Below are 23,739 nucleotides of genomic sequence, written 5' to 3'. Positions count from 1 at the left end.
GGTATTGCTATCTACTGCAGATAGCAAAATATTTTGTTCAAATATCAGCTATCTGGCATTGCTATCTACCTAAGACAGCAACATGTTTGTTCAAATACTAGCTATATCTGGCATTGCTATCTACTGAAGATATCAACATGTTTGTTCAAATACTAGCTCTCTGGCATTGCTATCTACTGAAGATATCAACATGTTTGTTCAAATACTAGCTCTCTGGCATTGCTATCTACTGAAGATAGCAACATCTTTGTTCAAATACCAGCGCTCTGACATTGCTATCTGCTGAAGATTGCAACATCTTTGTTCAAATACCAGCTCTCTGACATTGCTATCTACTGAAGATAGCAACATCTTTTTTCAAATACCAGCTATATGGCATTGCTATCTACTGATTTTTTGCAAACATTTTTTGCCAAATATTTTGTCATTTTATTAGAATGTTTGCACTACGTTTATCATAAAATGTTTTTTAATCTTATGGAAACGTTTTATACCTTTTATAATGCCCTTTATATAACCTGACATTTTAACTGGCAACCTTTTTTCATCCTTTTGCGGATATCGGATGATGTCGAAAACGTTTTGTGTTTGCTGATGGATAATGTTTAGAAGTACGCTGCATTTTTAATGCCTTTTTCCAGCGCCTTAATATGACGGTACATAACCACACAGACCTATAAAAAATTCTATCTCATGTTTTTGCTGAACCATGAAATGGTATCAGCCTATAAGTGTGTATGTTACTAACTAACCATTTGGTCTGAAATGGACATATCTCTAAATGCCACGAAGGTATGACCCCGTGAGTGGTGTCATATGACAGGGGAAAACATAACGACTATAATAAAAATATTTCCAAACGTCAGAGGTCATCCAGGGGTCACAGGGGTCAAAAAGGTCATTTTAACCAAAAATGCTCCGATTGAGCTTAAATTTAAATGCAATGATCCTTATGACATTCTAAACATGTTTAAAACATTTTTAAATTTATTTAAGGTCATTAAGGGGTCCTAAGGGGTCAAAGGTCAAGTTCTTCAAAATGCTCCAATTGAGCTGAAATTTAAACGCAATGATCCTTATGACATTCTAAACATGTTGCAAATATTTTAAAATTCATTTAAGGTCATTAAGGGGTCATAAAGGGGTCAAAGGTCAAGTTTTTCAAAATGCTCCAATTGAGCTGAAATTTATATGCAATGATCCTTATGACATGCTAAACATTTTAAAACATTTTAAGATTCATTTAAGGTATTAAAGGGGTCATAAAGGGGTCAAAGGTCAAGTTTTTCAAAATGCTCCGATTGAGCTGAAATTTAAACGCAATGATTCTTATGACATTCTAAACATGTTGCAAATATTTTAAAATTCATTTCGGGTCATTAAGGGGCAATAAAGGGGTCAAAGGTCAAGTTTTCAAAATGCTTCAATTGTAGGTGTAGGCCTACCACAATATACTGCCGAAGCCACATGGTTCAGCTATGGTGCGGTTATCGCTCTAGTTTCTTAGATTTTGAAGGTTAATTGGGTTTTCTTCTTTGTACTTGTAGCGCGAAGCTGTGATTGAGTTATGCTCCTCGTCAGGGATCTTATTGTGCCTCAGCACGGTGTCTGCAGCAATTGCCTTCCTCAACACAACAGCAGTAAGTATAGAATATCAAAATAAATAAGTGTTTACGACGATGACCATTATGATATTTTTATGGATTCCATCTTTACAAAATACAAAATCAAAATTATACAGAAATTCCATTTGCAGTACAAGACCGGGGTACAATATACAGGCTGTAACTAAAAATACAATCGCATAAATGTGTCTTTAAAATTAAAGTAAGGCATCAAAAGAATTAAGGTGCCAGTTATTTTCACCCCTATAATGAAGGCCTATATCCTATAACTAAGACACATGTGTCATAATTCTCGCTATTCGCAATAAGGGCGCCGCCAGCGGTTTGCGATGTAATCGTGATGTATCATGGGAAAATCGTGATGTATCATGGGAAAAGGTCGACATCAAGTCCGCGCAATACGAATATTACCATGCTCTTACATAGGAACACGTGACAATATTTTTTAGTTAGTCAATATAACGGTATTACACGCAAAAAAAAAAAAAAAAAATTAATTGTGCACATTTCAAATCACATTATTAAGTATTATTGAGTATCGATTCGCGTGTAACACCTTTATTTTGACAAACTAAAAAATATTGTCACGTGTTCCTATGTAATAGCATGGTAATATTCGTATTGCGCGGACTTGATGTCGACCTTTTCCCATGATACATCACGATTACATCGCAAACCGCTGGCGGCGCCCTTATTGCGAATAGCGAGAATTAGAACCAGCAGCCAATAGCTGCATCTCTTTAGCCTGTACGTTGTTACACGATGTGTTACCATGATCTATTTACGATACCTGCCTTGTGATATTTTATATATAAAAGGTAGTTCTATAATAATAGTTATTAATAGTTATTATTAATTATTATTGTTTTTGTTATTTATTTATTTATTTATTTATTTATTTATTTATTTATTTATTTATTTATTTATTTATTTATTTATTTATTTATTTATCTATTTATCTATTTATTTCAAGGCGTGGGTGATACTTGGCCTAGCTCTTTTTGCTGATACGTTTTCTATCATAGTTGTGGCTATATACCAAAGATGTAAGTACACTATGCGCGTATTTATGACTGATCTGACTTGAAATAAACCATCTTAGCTTTAATTGTAAATAAATTGAGTCAGTTACTACTTGCTGCAAAAACAATGTTTAGACATTGAACACTTTCTAAGCACCTTTTGCCCTCGATTATAAAACGTTTAGGAATTTGTTGAATTGTGTTTAAGAATTGAATACAATAATGCCTTTGAATTTGACATTGGTGTTTGGGGTTTAAATATGTTTACTTAAATCGAGGACAAGAATTATTTAATCTCAAAACACTCTTTTTGCGGTGATATACCATATTCTATTTGCAATAAAACAACAGTGGCAGGGTATTCTGAACGAAATCCCAAACTCCAAAATACTGTAAAAATGTTACACCGTTAACGACAATTACAATTTAATTGTCTTTTTGTGTTCTATTGTTTGTTTTGTCTTTTCACTTTTAGTATCTAGGAGCCTATACTCTTATTATCACCAAATTAATACCAATAATTATTAGTTACACTTTAGGATTTGTAATTTAACACAATTTCATATTATTTTACCATTGTTAGTTCATCCACATGAGAAGTACCACACGTTATCGAGATATTTGGCGCATCGACTCATAACAACGAGATCAAATCCGGACCGTACAAAAAGTAAGATACCTTGAAATTATCCTATTTGCCATAAGGAAGAGAACAAGACAAGTACTAACAGCTACATTTTGCCTATTACGTGTTATATCCTTTATAAAAGTAGGCTCATTACAACTGATTGCCCAAGATATACACATGCCGACGTCCCGACTCGACGACATGTTATGATGAACCAAATATTGACCCAATTTCTACATAGTACATAACGAATTGCTATGTAGTGCAAACGACAATTATCATGTTTTAAGACTCAAATGGCCGACTATACAATTATTTTTGTTTCTTTCTAGAGTATACTATATGTTTTATACTTACAATGACTTATGTTTGTTCATATATTATTCTAGATTTAACCGATGGCGTATTCGCAATTGTGGCTACTTTGATTATTCTTGACTTAACGTAAGTTTAACATAATTAATTAATTAATTAATTTCGCAATTGTTGCTACTTCGATTATTCTTGACTTAACGTAAGTTTAACATAATTAATTAATTAATTAATTAATTAATTAATTAATTAATCATATGGTCATTCATTAAATCTGCATGTATGCCGTTGCAATAATGCTGTTGTTTAGAATTTTCTTATAAACTATTATTACACACACTATGAAAAATAAGACTTTTTATTGGTCAGCCATGTTTGTTTGTTTGTTTTTTGTTTATTTTTGAATTATAGCCGCTATCGATATCATGGTTATTTGGGCGGATAACGAAGCAAACTCAATTGGCACTTATAGTCTTGTTCTTTCTCTTAGTGTAATTCCTTCGATTTGGTTTAAAGCATTGGCAAATTATTCCTCAGGTCACAAGGAAGGATTCAGAAAAGTTTGTTCTACGATCTATTTTTTTTATGATCAATGATTTTCAACAAATATTGAAAATGCAAACAGTGAATCAGGGAGACCATCGCCCAGCCCAATTTAGTTGCTGATAGCACGTACATGTAACTAATAACTTACAAATACCAGGGATATGAGACAAATATCATATCCCTGCAATACTGACTATGATCGTGTTTTAAATATCTACTTTGATTGATTGAAAGTCTGTGATTTCGTTTTTCCTGTTAGGGAGTATTCAGAAATACTTTGGTGTGTGTGTGTGTGGGGGGGGGTGTGGGGGGGTGTGGGGGGGGGTGTATGTGTGGCAGGGGAGTATAGCTGGATAATTTCGTATTTAAATTTCGTAATCCCCTACCCCTCCTCATCGTGAACCTTTTCCCTGTTAGGGAGTATTCATAAATACTTTCCTGGGGTAGACTATGTCATAGTCGAATTTTGATAAATATAAGTAGGCCTATGTTATTATTAATCATGATGTAAAGTAGGCCTGTGTTATTGAATGCAACATATCTTACATAATTATAATGGCTCACTTCTGAACAGTTCTGATTTTGGAATCTACCAGTCTATTGATCGCGAAAGCCCGAATAAAAAATCAAATTGGGAAGCTAACAAACAGAGGTGACTGAAAATATCAGATGTGAAAATCTATCAATTACACTCAAATTAATACAAATTGCACTCAAATTAATACAAATCAGAGTTTAATGCTTAAATGTAATAGCCAGAGTATGCAAAATGGGTAAGTGGGCTACGGAGAAGTCTGGGGGGGGGGCTGGATAATTTTATTTTCATGTTTGAAATTTCTTAACCCCCCTCTTCCTGAACTCAAAACTTTTGACACCTCCCCCTCTAAATGGACCTAGAACTGTTTTGACCCCTCGTGATAGGTACAAAACTATTTTGACCCCCCCAATACAATGTACCATTCTACATGAAAGGAAACATTAATGATACTAAAACTTCTACTCATGGCAATGAAATTGTACCCATGTCATTGATATAACAGATGTGGAATTGTGGCTCATAAAACCTGCAACCCAGTATTGTTAAATCCATTTTGATTGGAATCAGTTGCGGCGGAAGCATTAATTTTTTTTAGTTTGTTCTGGTTTAAGCGAAAGGTGCAAAAATTTAGACTATTTAAGCGAAAGCGAAAGGCGCGAAAATTTAGACTATTTAAGCCCCAAATGAAGGTGTGTTTTGCTATTTGATGTGCCAATGCGCGCGAAGCGCAAAATTGCGCAATTTTACCATATGGCCCTAATACGGTGCTTTTCGTGCTAATAAGAATATGCACAGGATGCAATTATTGCTTTATTTTATCTAGGATTTTTAGGGGGATTTCCCCCATAGAAAAAAAACATTCGCTTCCACCGCCTATGCCACATGATTTAATTGTAAAGAATATAAAATGGCAACAATACTTGATAATAATCTGTACATGAAACATAATATTGTAAAATGTCAACACTAAAGAAGAACAAGATATATTTCAGCTTTTTAATGATATAAAGAGCAGACCAAAATGAAATGACACATATCTCAAAATTAAGTTTAGATAATACATTTTTAACACTATAGGCTAGGCCTATATAACTCTGGCAGTGGAGTATTGAATGATTTATCAAAATACATAAAGTACGTGCTACCCTTACCTGGCAACCACTTTTGTTCTGGTTTTACTGGAACATTTGCAGCGCGCGCAAAATTTTCAAGCTTTTTTTTGTTGTTGTTTTTTCTTCAGGATTAATATTGCTAAAGGTTTTACACCCCACCCCCTCTACGTGCCCAAAACTTTTTCCCCCCCCCCCATGTTCATACACCCAAAACTTTTGAACCCCCACCCCCTAAATATTTTCCTTCCAAGGTATTTCTGAACACTCCCTTAGTTGTCTCACGAATCTGTTCGATCGTGTAGGCAATATAAATCAGATGTAAAAAGTCAATATGAGTAAGGAAATTCAGTTGAATTCACTCTTTTGACATAAATTTTACTATTTAAGGTCTATATAGGCTATTATGACTTAGTAAGTTGTGGTATAAAGTGTGTTACTCTTAGACCAAAAAAAACATGTTTGCTTCCTGTAGCAGGTCAAAAAAGTCAAATGCGAAATGCGGGGTTTTTTTTTTTTTAGGGGGTGGGGTTTAGATCCATGTCTTCAAATGACAAAAAATGGCTTTTTTTGCTGCAAATTGCAATGGGAATTTACAGTGAGTCTCTCCGACACACACACACACACAAATCATATTTCTTCACATTGAAGAATATCTATGATCCCCTTTCAACCTAGCTGCATAAATATTTTGGATTCGGTAAAACCTCGTCTACACTGATAGAGTGTTTTTGATGAAAGCTAAATTGATATGAAACAGCCTTAAATATGTCAATACAAATAGATTGGTTGTACAATAGTACTTGTTTGTATATGCTTTCGGTAATTTATTTGCTCAAACTCCATAATATTATAATTTTGTCGATGGATGGCGCCTGGATGATTAATTTGGCTTTCATCAAAAGCACTCTATGCTTGTAGACGAGGTTTTACGGTATGCCTACATATTGGATACACCACTAGCCACAACGTACCGGTACAGTAACCTGTTTAAAAACTTATTATCTGAGGCATGTGCACTACATTTTGGTACGCAGGATGGTGATTTCGGTAAATTTTGGTACACAGGATTTCATTTGGGGAGGGGGGGGGTGCTGATTTCGAAAAAGTGGACTTTTTTCAGGGGGCGATTGTGTGAAAAGTGGACTTTTCCCCAAAAATGTTGACCTTTTTTTGGTCCAAAAAAACGTAAAAAACATTTTTTTATTTTGAAATTTTGGGACTTTTTGTATACTTTTCCAAATTTGGGGGGGGGGGGGGTTGCGTCGCAGCCCGGAGAGCGGACTACCTTCTCCAGCACCCGAGGGATCAGATCACTGGGAGGGATCAGAACCCCCTGCCAGAACCCCCTGCGTATATGGGCCTGCCCCCCCCCTCACTCGTGCCAAGTCGGCCAAACCCTATTTGTGTGCCATAATCCGCATTCACATTATCCTGAGAGCTATATATTATTTTATATATACCGATATTTGCCGATACATGTATTTGTTTGTTTCGCAGCAATGCAGCGGCAAACCCATCTGACACGGGTCCAGGGAGTATCAAGGCTGAGTTACAAGATGACAAAGAGACATTCTTCTCATACTTCGCAACTTTTTCAACTGTTGGTAGGTACCCACGAAGTCTAGGCCAAAAAATTGGGGTCGGCCCCCGAGGGTCGGCCCTTTTCTGACAAGTTTTTATTCCGAAAAGTTTTTATTCCGAAGGGTCATTGCTCCGGAAATGACAAGTGTGATTTGCCCCATACCAGGTTTTCGATCCGACGGGTCGTTTGTCTGATTTTCCATTTTGGATTAACGACCCTTATACCAATTTCGGACTAATGCCCCTTTGAAATAAAACATTTCGGAGCAGTGAAGCCTGATACCGTTTTTGGATTATCATGCTCCTTCGGGATAAAAAAATAAACCTTTCGGAGTAACGAACCTCCAGGGAAATAATTTCGCAGAGCAAATACCATTTGGAGTGCATGGCGGAAGTGATGGCCGACATAATTTTTTGGACATTGAAAAGACCATTCCGAGCAAAAACCGTTCGGGTTTATGACCTTCTATAGAAAATTAAAAGCTTGTTCGAAATTTTATCTAATTTTGTGATTCTTAATTGTCATTTGGTTGCTTCTTACAGGTATGATTTGGTATGTTCACTACACTGTGTTTCATGTAAGTGCCTCCTTTCTGCTGGACATTTTACTAATCACGCGTATAATTATAGGCATATAATGTGTTTTCTTACGATATTAAAATTTCATGTTTCACTTGATCCTTAATGTTTGCCAGAACTTTAATGTTCATTTTCATTACTTTTTCAGCCGATACAAAAGCTCAGTCGAATCACCAGTCTGTGCAACAAGTGGGTAGGTGAACAACATTTCCTCACCGCAATTACAGTTAATTACGAGTCTAACTCTGAAGTAACACGTGCACAAAATAATTACGTTATATCTAGTATAAAAACGGTTTTAAGCATAGTTATGGTGATAGAAGCTACTGTAAACAGGCCTAGTTCAATAATTATAGTACAGAGCCGATGCATGCTTACATCGAATAGCAACTTCAAACGAAAGATTCGAATTAGCGTCCCAGTGAAGGTATATGGAGGTTAATTTGTAAACACTAAAATAACACTATAACACGTAAAAATATGAAGATGTTTATGTTTTTTAACACAATTTAAAAAGATTACCAGAAGTTAAAAAACACACTTTTAACACTTGGTCTTAAACTCGACACAAAAACACACGAAACGGAAAAGAGACTATAGTGGCCAACCAACCCATAGTCCGAGTATGGCGTAGTGATTGTCCATGCAACATAGTGGCCAACCCATAGTCCGAGTATGGCGTAGTGATTGTCCATGCAACATAGTGTCCAACCCATAGTACGAGTATGGCGTAGTGATCCATGCAACATATTTCAGTCATATTTACTCTCCTTATAGTCCGAGTATGGCGTAGTGATCCATGCAACATATTTCAGTCATATTTACTCTCATTATTTTCTTAATCATAGTTTTTTAACACTTTATGTGCCACCATGCAGGTGTTGTTATTTGTAGGGGTGTTGCCGATGGGATTCAAACTTATATCAAAATACTCAACAGATGTAAGTACAAGAATTTAACAAACTTGAGTTTCATGCCGAATTAAAAAATTCTTGATATGTAAGGCTTAATATATATAATATTAGAAGGTCCCATTGAAAACCGTCTATAACCACATATCCAGGAAATGGTCCAGGCTATACCCTTTTTTTTTTTTTTTTTGAAAGATATTCTTAAGGTTTTAATTTTAATATTTCTTAATCAAGAAAGGTTTTGCTCTGGGTGCCAATCTCATATTTAGAGGAAGTGCGTGGCCGAGTGCAGTATACACTACAGTACTCGCTCCTGAGGTCCTGGGTTCAATTCTCGGCGATAGCAGCTTGCTGGGGGTATTGAATTAAGTTTAACAATATTCATAATTTCCACGAATTTGTTATTATCAACGGCGCCTTATTTGTTTACAGACTTGGGATGCTGACGAAAACACAGCGGTTCAATTTAATTGCGCAATCATATTTGGTGCTTCGATATGTCAACTGTTAACATGGCTCTCAGGACACTGGAAAAGGTAATGAACAATATTATTATAGGATACCTGCATTACTGCTTCTTTATCACAAAGTCTCACAATTTATGCTTTTCAATTATACATTTTGACTGTAAATAATGTATTATATGTTATGGGTAATTTGCCGTCCTGTACTGCTATATCTTTATTAGCTATCTCATTATCACCAAGTAATAACCAGCGCTTGTTATAGTACGGCTCGCTTTCTAAATGACCTGGATCTTTGAAACGCTTTTTTTTTTAATAATCAGCTAGTGTGTAGTATGAAGTAAACTGCCTGACTCGCTTTCAAAGTGACCTGTGTGCCTAAATGACTTTTTGAAACGCAAAATTCTACCAACATTATAATTCTTATGATCTGAACTGGACGATATTATTTGTGGAGTTCCTCAAGGATCGACATTAGGCCCTTTATTGTTTTATTCCGTGTAAATTATATAACATGAATATTTCACTAAAATCCTGCAGGGCTTCGCCACTGATCGTATATTTATATTTTTTACTCTTTACAGTATACATTAGTTTTACCTTACCATGCTTACCTAGATGATGGAACTAGGCCTACACATGAAGCATAGAAACGATCTTGCCAAGCTATAAAATGTGGGCGATCAGACCAGTTTCAAATAGGCCTTGTCACTATTATAAGTAACACCTTACCTTTTTTTGTAATTATGTACTATGATATTCTTGAACTGGGTATACATTCATTATATAGGCCTATATATGCCTAAGTATATATAGGCCCCTATTCTAAAAAATAAGTTACACAACGTCTGTTTTTATGATTCCAATGCGATAATGTTCTATTTCCAGGGAGAAACATTTGCACGTTGGATATGGTCGTATTCATGTATACTGGTGCTTAGCTCTGTTGCTTGTGTATCCTACAATAAGGTAGGTTTCTCTGTGATACATCAATTACAAATTGTGAATGTCTTGTGAATTGGTTTGGATATATTTACATTTCAAAGTATAGAAATATAGAAAATATAACGTTTCCAAACATGAACAGGATATTGATCATCATACCTTAGAACATCGTCACGGATTTATCATACCTTTAAAACATCGTCACCGATTGATAGTACCTTTAAAACATCGTCACCAATTGATCGTACCTTTAAAACATCGTCACCAATTGATCGTACCTTTAAAACACCGTAACCAATTGATCGTACCTTTAAAACATCGTCAACAATTGATCATATATCGTCAACAATTGATCATAAACATCGTCACCAATCGATCATATGCCGTTAAAACATCGTCAACAATTGATCGTACCTTTAAAACATCGTCAACAATTGATTCTATACCGTTAAAACATCGTCACCAATTGATCGTACCTTTAAAACATCGTCACCAATTGATCGTACCTTTAAAACACCGTAACCAATTGATCGTACCTTTAAAACATCGTCAACAATTGATCATATATCGTCAACAATTGATCATAAACATCGTCACCAATCGATCATATGCCGTTAAAACATCGTCAACAATTGATCGTACCTTTAAAACATCGTCAACAATTGATTCTATACCGTTAAAACATCGTCAACAATTGATCATACCATTAAAACATCGTCACCAATTGATCATACCATTAAATCATCGTCACCAATTGATCATATACCGTTAAAACATCGTCAACAATATTATTGATCATACCATTAAAACATCGTCAACAACTGATCATACCTTTAAAACATCGTCAACAATTGATCATACCTTTGAAACGTCGTTACCAATTGAGTGATCATACCTTTAAAACATCATCACCGTCTTAGGCGTCTTAATAACTACAAAAACAACGCACATACCCAGTGGACGAGTAATTGCAAACTTGTAAATAATGTATTATATAATCAATTTGTTGGCTGCATGGCCGCTTTAATTAATACCTATTAATAGACTTCTAATAATAGCAATTATTTTATCTTTTCAGTTTACTTCTCTTTTTGATTGCATTTTCGCCATCAACATTAGATGCTAATGCAGTACAAGCAGTAAGTAACACCCAATCACTTTACCGTCATTTCAAAGATTTGTCACATGTGTTTCAGGGCCAAATACACATTGTTTTGCTATACACATTTCAGAGCTGTTTAAAATGATAAACCAGTAATTAAAAAATGTAAAACAGCCATAATTGGATTGATGAATAATGATGAGTCTCATAGCCCAGAATCACGTGACCAACGTCATCATTTGGTTTGAAAATTTCTTTCAGATCCAGATTTCAGTTCCAGCTCTTTTCTGTGTCATAAAGATGTGTTTTGAAATCTACGTGCACAAGGTAGGTGGCGGTAGGCTGCGGGTGTGGGGATGTGAGGGGGGAGTGCGTGAGAGTCGTATTATGTTTTTATGTGCGTGAGGTGAAGTAGTGTATGATGTGTCCACTCCAAGCAAGGTATGTTTACTAATATAGGCCTATCATCGTTATATAGTTATCCCCAAACTGATGCTTAGCATAGAATCTGATCATTGGTAGAGGTGGTGCAAATGGAGGCCAACTATAATTGTTGCCTTTTGAAACTCTGGACCTCCCCCTTCCAAAAAGTGGATTAAAAAAATGTGCTTTTTAACATGCAAAAAATAGCTCAAATCCTTATCCTATAGCTATGTTTCAATTGGCAATTCTCGATCAAATGTTTGTGTATAGTATTAATGTGCTGTGTTCATTGGTTACTGTATTCTTTTTGTTTATAGGCTGGACACGCGTACCACACAGAAGACATAGATGAAAGTGATCCTTCAGATGGAAATGATGGTAAATATTCACATCTACTCAGTAGAAATATTACTATCTACTGAAGATAGCAATATTTGTTCAAATACTAGCTACCGGCATTGCTATCTACTGAAGATAGCAACATCTTTGTTCCAATATTAGCTATCTGACATTGCTATCTACTGAAGATAGCAACATGTTTGTTCAAATACTAGCTATCTGGCATTGCTATCTACTGAAGATAGCAACATGTTTGTTCAAATACTAGCTATCTGACATTGTTATCTACCGAAGATAGCAACATGTTTGTTCAAATACTAGCTATCTGGCATTGCTATTTACTGAAGATAGCAACATGTTTGTTCAAATACTAGCTATCTGGCATTGCTATCTACTGAAGATAGCAACATGATTGTTCAAATACTAACTATCTGACATTGTTATCTACCGAAGATAGCAACATGTCTGTTCAAATACTAGCTACCGGGCATTGCTATCTACTGAAGATAGCAACATCTTTGTTCCAATATTAGCTATCTGACATTGCTATCTACTGAAGATAGCAACATGTTTGTTCAAATACTAGCTATCTGGCATTGCTATCTACTGAAGATAGCAACATGTTTGTTCAAATACTAGCTATCTGACATTGTTATCTACCGAAGATAGCAACATGTTTGTTCAAATACTAGCTATCTGGCATTGCTATCTACTGAAGATAACAACATGTTTGTTCAAATACTAGCTATCTGGCATTGCTATCTACTGAAGATAGCAACATGTTTGTTCAAATACTAGCTATCTGGCATTGCTATCTACTGAAGATAGCAACATGTTTGTTCAAATACTAGCCATCTGGCATTGCTATCTACTGAAGATAGCAAGGCATGATTGTTCAAATACTAGCTATCTGACATTGCTATCTACTGAAGATAGCAACATGTTTGTTCAAATACTAGCTATTTGGCATTGCTATCTACTGAAGATAGCAACATCTTTGTTCAAATACCAGCTATCTGGCATTGCTATCTACTGAAGATAGCAACATCTTTGTTCAAATACTAGCTATCTGACATTGCTATCTACTGAAGATAGCACCATGTTTGTTCAAATACCAGCTATCTGGCATTGATATCTACTGAAGATAGCAACATCTTTGTTCAAATATTATCTCTCTGGCGTTGATATTTACTGAAGATAGCAACATCTTTGTTCAAATACTAGCTCTCTGGCATTGCTATTTACTGAAGATAGCAACATCTTTGTTCCAATATAAGCTATCTGACTATCTACTGAAGATAACAATATTTGTTCAAATACCAGCTCTTTGGCATTGCTACTGGGCATTGCTATCTACTGAAGATAGCAACATCTTTGTTCCAATATAAGCTATCTGACTATCTACTGAAGATAACAATATTTGTTCAAATACCAGCTCTTTGGCATTGCTACTGGGCATTGCTATCTACTGAAGATAGCAACATCTTTGTTCCAATATTAGCTATCTGACATTGCTATCTGACATTGCTATCTACTGAAGATAAATAAAAATAAATGTAGATATTTATATAGCGCTTTATGCCGTAAACACCCTCAAAGCGCTTTACATTTATTCCGCCGTCGGAACCAATACCATTGTATAACATTTTAACATAATGCATTTGTACCACTTTTTGCAATACCACTGTACTACTGTATAAAACTATACCAGACAATGCAGTTTTACCACTTCTTGCAATACCACTGTATAAGCCTCTACCAGAATATTGCAATTTTACCACTTCTAGCAATACCACTGCATAAAACTCTACTATAACATCTTGGTTTTACCACTTCTTGCGGTGCTAGATACTTAAAATAACTGTCTCTTACATCTGTTCAGTATGTGGTTACACCTTTTGAGCAGCATTATTCTTTAGCACGGAAAACTTTAAGATAGCTATACTTGGCGTCATTGTTGTTATTATAATGAATAGCTGAATTGAGAATCCGTATTACATAATTTCTCCCGCCCTTTCTCATCATATGTCACTTCTTCTCATTGCAGAGGCCAGTGTTGACACCAATCTATGATCTGCTCCAGTGCTACATGTGGCATCACAAATAAACATGATAAATGAATGGTTTTACTTGAGCGTGTTTATAGTGGCTGTATATGGAAAAATTATACTGTAATAGCATTGATTTCACAGTACTTATACGTTAAATACCGGATAATCTGGCTCACTATAAACACGCTCCGTCAGGGGCGTGGGCAAGATTACAAAACTGGGGAGGCAAAAATGTAAAGATATGGCCGCAAAGCTTCCGATCCGGTCCTGCGACTCTGACGGTGTCAGAGGGGATGTGCCCACTCAGAAGCTACGTGCAATAATGAACTTTTCTCTCATTTTACTTCCTTTTCTATTTATTTTCTCCCTTTTCTCTTTTTTCTTTTGTTTCCCCCTTTTCTCCCTCACTATTCCTAAATTTCCTTTATCTTTTATTATTTATTTTTCGGGGAGGAAGCAAAAAACAAACAAACAGAGGAGGAAGAGCTTGCCACAACTTATCTTCATGCGAGGGGGCACATCATAAATTTTATCTGGTTAAAAATCGCCTGAAAAAAACGCCAGAAATGTAAAGATATTTATACAAGCAAAGCGATGTAATAAACAGTAAATGGGATACTCCGTCAAAGACAGAATAAGCGAAGACGAAATTGAACCAAACCCTGAAGGCTGGGGTATGTGCGCATGCCTCAATTTGGGATTGTCGTCTATAAAACTGAATTTCCATTTAAATGTAAGTATAAGATTTATAGTGGGAATTCTCATTTTTAAATTACTTCTTTTTAATAACTGGCAATATTATGATTATTCCATTGTCTGATGTCATGTACTTTTAAAAAGTGCAATTGATATGAATTGAAGTGTATTGAATAAATATGTTAATGATCATTTAATGATTAAATACCGTATACTTTTATTATGTATACATTTTTATTACTATTTTTAACATGTTTAAGAAAAGTAATCAACTGTCCCGTTATTTATGACGGTACATGTTTAGATCTACCGACATGTAGACTGATAATATAGGGCTGTCTATACATACCCACCAGAAAACAGACTGTAGGTCTTTTGCCTAAGACCCGAAAAAAGAAACTTATAATTTTGTTCACATGGTCATATCTTGAAAATGTGACGTGTCATGTCAAAATTAGACACTTTTGGGCAGGTTATAAATTTTGAGGTTTTCACATATCTTAAATATGTGACCGTCCACGGCGAATGAGCCGTAAAGTCGGCCCCTGGTCAATTTTGTTTTCTTCCCTGTTTAGAAAATGTATATCATAAGCTTTACAATGATATATCATTTGACTTCAAACAATATTCAGAAGCGGAGTTATGGCTTGTTCAACTTTGCTCCTTCAGTAAAAGGGTACATTATTTTGGTGCTGCAATATTTCTCTTTTTCTACATTGCTGGTATTAAATATTAAATTGTGATAATTGGCGGTCACTTCAAATCATCCCAAGTCAACGAGGTTCAGGAATGTCCTCTCATTGTTAATTGTTGGTTAACCCACCACTTGAACAGGATTTAGCCATAGCAAACAAAGACTAAAGCTATTTACTATAAGTATAAGCTTATTATCCTCTTCAACAATAGGATTAAAGATTGATGTGCGGACTGGACTAAAATGAGAAACTTGTAGGACAATTATTGGATACATTATGAATACAAGCTTGATGCACATTTTACACCGTAACTCGGAATACAATTTAGGGAATTTACGGCTCGTTTGTGCTGCCGGGTCACATATAGAGATATTTTGCTCTATAACGCCATTTTCCCCAATGAAATCGGACATTCCTAAACGAAGCTAATGAGTTCGTAAGTTATGGTATTATAAAATTGGAAATTGAGATATCGGCCTTTAAAAATATTATAACTATCAGACAATAGTTTTAACATTAATAACATCACAAATTCGCAACAAACCCAAATTGTGAAAAAATCACCCCGGGCAGATTTTGGCTATTTCTCCATTCCGATCCTGCCCAAAAGTGTCTGCTTTTGACATGACACGTCACAAATATATCTAGGACCCGTTTTTTAATTTTTTTAAAAATGTTGACAAATTTCACCAAAAATATTTGAAATTTGGGCCAATATATGATTTTTTTTGAAAAATCAGCATTTTTTGACCATTTTGGTGCACATTTCTCAAAGTTGGTCGAAATTCAAAAAAATGAAAAAAGGGTCCTAGATATTTTGATCTAGTTTTTAAAAATTAATAAAAAAAAAACGTTGTTTTGGAGATTTTGGGCCAAAAATGGCATTTTGGCCCAAATTTGACCTCACAGATGAACTTATCAAGTCTTTGCCATTCTAAATATGTATACTTTTATACCGTATACTTTAGACCAGAAATTTAGAAGTTATAAGGCCCGAAAGTTTCCATAATTCCAGGGTTCAGACCAACCTTGCACGTGAAGAAGTAAAAACAAATGAAGGTATGGTATTCGTGAGAGAGTGTAAACGGGGCGTAGATAATTATGTACCCATATGTCGGGGTGTGTTATTTTTGTGAGGCAACCACGAGACACGAAAGTCCATATTGCTGCTACATTTGCTTTACACGCTTTGATCAGTTTGATACTTAATTTTAATTTACACGACACACACACCAAATGGGCTGTGACATGTGGTCCAGGAAGACAGGGGCTATTTTAGGTGGACAAGTCACTGTACGTTGGCAAGACAGTGAGTGTGTAATAATAATACCTAGTGTTGCAGTGGTCATCGGGATGGGGGTCGTAGTAGCCCCCTTGATTTTCTGAGATTTTAAAAGACACGCGTTAAAATCACTCATTTTGAGATAATCGATCCCCGCAACCATGGCAACAGATTCCACTTATACCAGATGATGGTGGATGCGATATCGCTATTTTTGACGTCGCCATTGGATTAACACATAATCATGAAATCTTCACAAACAATTCTAAATTTGTTATGTGGTGTCAAAGCAAAATTATCTTACTCTAAAACCGTTGGGGTTCTGCAAAGTACCCCACTGCAAGTATGTTAATTGTCCATTTATAATCGCTAACCGTGTATTGTGAATGGGGCTATCAGCCCTGTATCTTCGCCAGCCTCGTACGTCCGAATTGCGTGTCCTATGCCGCCTGACTTATACTCTTTTTTTATCAACGCCCTCAACATGTTCAACTGAATGAGCTACAGGGCTGCTCTTAACCCGATATTAATAGATGAAATATGTTTGGCGCCCTTCTAAAATTCAATTTCAATCTTTCAAGATACAAGTAAGCAAATGAAGTGACAAATATAGTATGTAATGTACGTCTCTAATTATATTTCCGGCTATATTTTCACAGTAAACATGGTTAATGTCCACACGCGAAAATACAAAACCCATTTAAATGTTTGTTTTTGTGGTTGCAATGTCGGTTATCTTTAATTGTGCATTATATTGACCTATGTGTGGTTGAAAATTTACTTACGAAGTTACGATCCATATGAGGAAAATGTATAAATGCATCACATTGATCTGTCCATAGCGTCGTCAGCACGTCAGTAATGACATTGATTGCCAGGTGATATGATCTCAACATTCGACATTATATCCATATTAGATTATTAAAGACATCTTTAGAAAAGATGCATCGAAGGTGAACACAAAACGTTTTTGACATTATTCGCAAAAAGTTATAAAAGATTCTCAGAAAACGTTTAAATTTCGGGTTATATATAAATGAACGGTATAAAAAATGTACAAAACGTTTTCATAACATTAAAATACTTTTTTTGATAACCTACTGCAAATGTTATAACATAATGTTATTTAAGTGTTGACAAAATATTTTGCACAAAATGTTTGCAAAATATAGTTTGCAATAATATTTTGAAAACATTTTAAAAATATTGTTGTAGTGTGTTTTCGTACAAAACGTTTTCATGACCTTTATATAACCCGACATTTAATGTTTTTGAAACGTTTTTTCCTAAACCTAAAATATGGCTTGTTTAAAACTTATTTCAAATTAAAATAAATAATTAAAAATCTCCAAAGAAAGAAAAATGGCAAACTATATTGACCGATAAAAAAAGCATTTGGTCCATAATAATAATAATAATAAATAAATAAATAATAAAAACTGTCTACCTTCAATTCACTTCAGGTTTCAAGAGGTCCATTATTATGTGATCAAGTATAAGGCCAAGTAAAAATAAAAACATGTTTCTCGTCCGGGTTTTTAAAAATTAGGAGAATGAGGGGCTTTTTATTTTTTATTTTTTATTGGAAAACGACGCTAAATACCTGTATTTGGCACCATGTTTCGGGTATTCGACATACAGATTGATGTCTGGGAAAAAGGAGGAGGCCCTTTTTATTTTATTGTTTTGAGAGGTAGACCCCTCTAGTGATCACAAAACTCTTCTTAAATGACGTATTATGCATTTACAAAGCCGTAAAATAAGTTTCAACTTCTGAAACATCTTTTTCTACAAGTTATAACTGAAAGTTTACAAAATAAAAAGAAATTTGAAAAATCTTCAAAAAATGAGGAGGGCGCGGACGAGAAACATGTTTGTTTTTTTACTCGGCCTAAAGTGTATAAAGCGTAGAAAGTGGATAACAATCCGGGCAATCTACCTGCCGGTTTCCTCAGTTTTTGAAGAATCTCAAATACAAAGCACACACAAAGCATAGTAGAAAGTGGAAGTGACAATTCACCTTCAAGTCACTCCAGGTTTTGAAGCGCTCCATGTATATCAATCTACCTACAAGTTTCCCCGGGTTTTGCAGAAACTCCATACAAAGCACACACAAAGCATAGTAGAAAGTGGATCTACTTTCAAGCCACTTCAGGTTTTGAGGAGCTCCATAGCATCAACACTGATCAAGCATAAAGCGTAGTCGAAAGTGGAAAGTCTCCTCAGATGTTGAAGAAACTCAATACAAAGCGCACATAAAGCAAACAATAATTTACCAGTCTCCTTAGTTTTTGAAGGAACTCCATACAGACTACAGCATTTTCTGCACAATCTACTGATGAGCCTCTTCGTTACAATTGAACCAAGTAAATATTAACATGGTTATGTAGGATATTGCAAAAAGCTTCTTAGATAAAGTATGATACAGTATATTTCCCTATGAAACATGGGGGGCCTTGAGAAAAGGGGATGAAATATAAATGATAACCTAATATGAAATGGCAAGAAATACAAAAGCTTATAACATTAAGAATATGATTGACTTAAAAAAACCAATTTGGGTGGGTGGGTGGGAAAATTTGATCTTCACTGACTGAGGTGGCAAATGCTACACACACACACAAAAAAAACGCCACCTGCTTTGGACAAAGGATGATTGAGACAGACAAGAAATGTGATTGGATGAGCCTAAAGAGAGAAGCTGAATTGGAAAACTCCACAACAACTTAACCCACTTACCAGGAAGTGTCAAGTGGAATGAAAGGAGCAAATTCACAAATGGATAAGCATAAGTCTCTCGGTTTGCTGAGCCAAATCTTGTTATTTAAGAAATTTATTGGAGTCACGCTAAAAACGTAATTATGCTAGAATGATGAAACAGAACTCAGTGTTAATATTTTGCCATTAAGCACAGACCTTTAAAAGGCAACAAAACGAAATGACTTGTAGCATTTGCTGGCCTACATTAGTTGTGAATAATGTTGAACCAAACCTACAAATCAGTCACTTTTTATCAATCCAGAAATTGCGGAATTAATTTTACTCAGTGAAATAATAAAACTGTAATGAATTGAACAAATTTGATTTGTTGCTAACACGTCGTCAAACTCCAAAAAGTCATGTCAAATGTGCGTATATAATTATGTTGATAATGTTTAAAGCTTTCATGGCTATTAATTTATTTATTTGGTACTGAGATTGGTTTTGGTTGGTCCTAACACAAACATTAAAGTAAGGCATACATACTTCAAATTTCATACGTTAGCCAATAAAGTATTTAGTAATTGATTGTATTAAATTGATTTTGTCACCCTTAATCATAAAAAATGATAACAAATTCAATTTTAAGCAATTTGTTAGAGTCGGGAATAGTCATCGTATTGTTTTCACGATAATGTGATATTGCTTTTAGGCCTGTTATCATTAATCGAATGACGCAGTGGTGAAGTCCATCAAGTTACACGTAACCATGGTAACTTATACACCAATTAATTAGCTCAAAGTTCAACACAACTAGTACATGTGAACTTTCTAGTTCATCATATCATCATTTCACCGTAATCCACGGAAAAACTGCACTGATCACCCACGATATTACGTTCATGATATTTTCAGATTTTCGTAAGGAATCGAAACAACCATATGGTATTCCACTGTAGCTCACTGTGGAGTCAATATCATAAGAACAAGACCTACTGCAACAAAGGGTCTAAATCCTGCAACAAAGGGTCTAAATTCTGCAACAAAGGGTCTAAAGGGTCTAAAGGATTGGGTTTTTGAGGGTTTTTTTTGGGGGGGTTAAAGTGAACAAGCGGGGTGACATCATATCATCAGCATCAAGTTCAACAAGGCAATATACAATCTAATTAAAACACCAGCTGGATGCATGATCACAGCGGCCCGATGCTCAAGTGCCGCGTTGTGTTTACTGTAACCATGGTAACCGTGATTGTCCTCTCATGAGAAACCTCCCTCTTGAAAAGTTCTTTAATTTTGGAGAACCCTTAAAGGTTATCTAAAGAACCGAAAACGGTTCTGTATCACATTTTTGGGGCCATTTTCGATGGTTTTGGAACCATTTTTGTTTCTTTAAAGAACCTCTAAGGGTTCTCCTGAGAGGACAACTTTAGAACCTTTTTAGAACCTTTATTTCTTAGAGTGTGGGTGGTTGATGGGGGTGTGGTGATCTTGTTGGTTTTTTTACAGCTTGTAGTAAATTGGCGGGTAATGTTCGCTAGTCCGAAAACATTAAAGGTTCCTATTCCGAAAAAAAGGTCGCAACGTAGACCGAAACTTATAGGGTTATGGTTAAGGATATATGGTTAGGTGTTAGCGTACTTTTTCGGACAAGTGATCCTTTTTTATATTTCGGACTAGCAAACTTTAGGACGAGCGGGCCCACCCCAAATTGACATTAGGGAGTTGTCGATCCACGAAATGTTTTACCGTCGCAGACCCATCGAAAACTCCCTATTGATGTTCGCGAGATGGCCTGGAATGAAAAACCAGATGCTGTTCTTGAGTGTTGATGACAATGATGATAATGGGAGTTTTCGATTTCTACGACGGACGGTTCTGCGACGGTAAACACCAAACGTTGTCGTCGTCGACACGGTTGTCAGACTCTAAGCGTGTTTTAGAATTTGGACAACGCGGGGGACAACGACCGTTACAGCAAAGTCGACGACGACAACGTTTGGTGTTTTACCGTCGCAGAACTTGACCATCCGTCGTGGAAATCGAAAACTCACGACGACGACGGTGGCGACGCGACGATGATGATAATACTGATGAATACACATATCACCATTTAGTCATGATTTATATTCACCTAACTACTTTAGTATAGAATGCACACGTTCCCTAACTCAATATCTTTAATTAACGTGATGATGATGGAGAAGTTGTCATGATGAGTTCGAACTCCGCCAAGATGAACACACCCAATGGCAAATATGCACTCTATCACAAGATGAAACAAAGCAAATAACTTAATCGACTTATATATAATTTGTATCATCATCTATTACGATGTCAACGAACTTTCTCATCTTATTTCATATATCAAGGCACTTGCTTTATTAAACAACGTAAAATTCTTCTAGCATTTGATCTGTAGATTTGTTAATGTTTAACGAAAACGTGCAAATAGTGAAGTAAGCGTCCACTTGATCAGCATGGAGACGCAAAGGCTTTATTGACCATGCTGACGTCATTTGCTATTTATTGCTATCACATTATAAATTCTAAAAATGAAAGCCGCATTCAATCCGAGTATGATTTTGATAATTTACCACGACAACGCCATTACCCTGAATGATGAAATTTTGGCACCATATATTTTCAAAAGATTAAAGACAACAAGATATATATGTTCATAAGCTTGTAATAAATTTGTACCCATATATGATATATGGTACAAATTTAATCTTTGAAAACCCATGGTATGCCTTTCGTCGACAAACTGTGATCCGGTGAAGGCTCATATAAAAATAACAGATGTGGAAATAGGAGCATATATAAACTGACCAGTAGATACCAGCTATGTCCTTTAAATTCATGGCATATTGGATGGCCCAGGGGGGAAAGTTAGCCCAAGTTAGCCCAAATTTGCAAGACTATCCTTGCCTTCAAGGTGAAAGAAACCTACTCATGTTACCCTCTTATCTGGCCATGGCCATGGTCTGGCCTGCTGTCAGATCTTTCCCAGTGAATGATGACATTCCAATATTCCCCTTTAAGTTGATATACAATTCTCAAGAGAAAATTGAAAGGTAAGTTTTTTCCTGAGAAATTCTTGTATTACACACCCTACACACCCGGCCCACACATTATGTTTTGAAGAAAACAATCCGTAGACATGGATCTCCTTTGGTCATCACCGTGAGAACAAACAAAGAAGAAAAGACTCAGAATTGTTAAATTATCTGATCCTTTTTAAAGTTTTGAACTAAACTCCAATCCATGGATCCCAAATGCAATTTTCTAGCCTAAATGAATAAGAACATCTCGGGAAAACTCCGGGGGAGGGGGACTTTTCATTTTACAATATACTTTGCCAAGGAAAATATAAGTTCGATAACCTTGTTAGGATCAGGGCGTAACAAAAGCTGAATTAATGCATACTTCAGTCAGTCACGATGAGCGACAGTTTTCGACCGTATTGCAAACTAATGGTATTTATCATTATTGTATTCGCATATCGCTCAAAGTATAAAATCAGAATGACATCACTGATGTGATATTCATATGTACGTCACTTGTAGACTGTAGTCCCGGACTGTAGTATTGTGTGCTAAATTTAATAATCATATTTCAAACACCGCACCAACCGCGGGCTGGCACACTTTTTATTCGTAAATGGAGCAAAAGTATCTTTATCATTTGGCAAATATTTTATTAACCCTAGATAAAATATTTACTCACCGATTCTGTGATGGCAGAGTTCATGTGTTTGCAATAGGGATATTGATAAGATCGTCGAACTATAAACCAGTCCCTAGGAATTATACAAAGTTTGTTCACCTGGCAATTCTTGATTATGAGTATACATCATTTCTTGTTAGTGTAATTTTTTGTAAATGTAAAATTTAACATTATTAAACACAGTCACAAGCGTACAGGAAAGCGCGAGCGTCATTTGACAGGTTTCATTTGAGTGATTCGCAAATATTTGCGAATCGTTCAATCTAGATTTCCCTTTTGTTTTGTGATCAACAACCTTTTAACACTGAATGACTAATATTTCCAATAAAGTGGGTGAAAGGTTGCAATCACATACGTCAAACTGATCAAATTGTTCATATTCAATGTAATTTATGTAAATTGTTGATTTCCCAAAACGTGACCATCTAACCACATGGTGTTTATGTGTTATATCCTTATAGA

The 23,739-nt window shown here is 35.6% G+C and overlaps 1 protein-coding gene across 4 annotated transcripts in view; it reads left to right on the top strand.

Moving 5' to 3' along the window:
* Positions 1-15,939, top strand: part of LOC140153294 (endosomal/lysosomal proton channel TMEM175-like) — a 52,251-nt gene extending 36,312 nt beyond the window's left edge. For all 4 annotated transcript variants that reach the window (XM_072176005.1, XM_072176007.1, XM_072176004.1 and 1 more), the window contains 14 exons: positions 1,548-1,640; positions 2,599-2,671; positions 3,231-3,317; positions 3,665-3,719; positions 7,281-7,387; positions 7,908-7,942; positions 8,092-8,136; positions 8,822-8,884; positions 9,287-9,390; positions 10,207-10,287; positions 11,342-11,402; positions 11,627-11,692; positions 12,106-12,166; positions 14,175-15,939. In XM_072176005.1, the coding sequence (XP_072032106.1) occupies positions 1,548-1,640; positions 2,599-2,671; positions 3,231-3,317; positions 3,665-3,719; positions 7,281-7,387; positions 7,908-7,942; positions 8,092-8,136; positions 8,822-8,884; positions 9,287-9,390; positions 10,207-10,287; positions 11,342-11,402; positions 11,627-11,692; positions 12,106-12,166; positions 14,175-14,200 (957 nt within the window). In that variant the 3' untranslated portion in view covers positions 14,201-15,939. The remainder of the gene's footprint in view (positions 1-1,547; positions 1,641-2,598; positions 2,672-3,230; positions 3,318-3,664; positions 3,720-7,280; positions 7,388-7,907; positions 7,943-8,091; positions 8,137-8,821; positions 8,885-9,286; positions 9,391-10,206; positions 10,288-11,341; positions 11,403-11,626; positions 11,693-12,105; positions 12,167-14,174) is intronic.
* The last annotated feature ends 7,800 nt before the right edge of the window (positions 15,940-23,739 follow it).

The sequence above is a fragment of the Amphiura filiformis genome, chromosome 5, assembly GCF_039555335.1.
Source record: "Amphiura filiformis chromosome 5, Afil_fr2py, whole genome shotgun sequence".
NCBI lineage: Eukaryota > Metazoa > Echinodermata > Ophiuroidea > Amphilepidida > Amphiuridae > Amphiura > Amphiura filiformis.
This window is presented reverse-complemented; position numbering and strand designations above follow the sequence as displayed.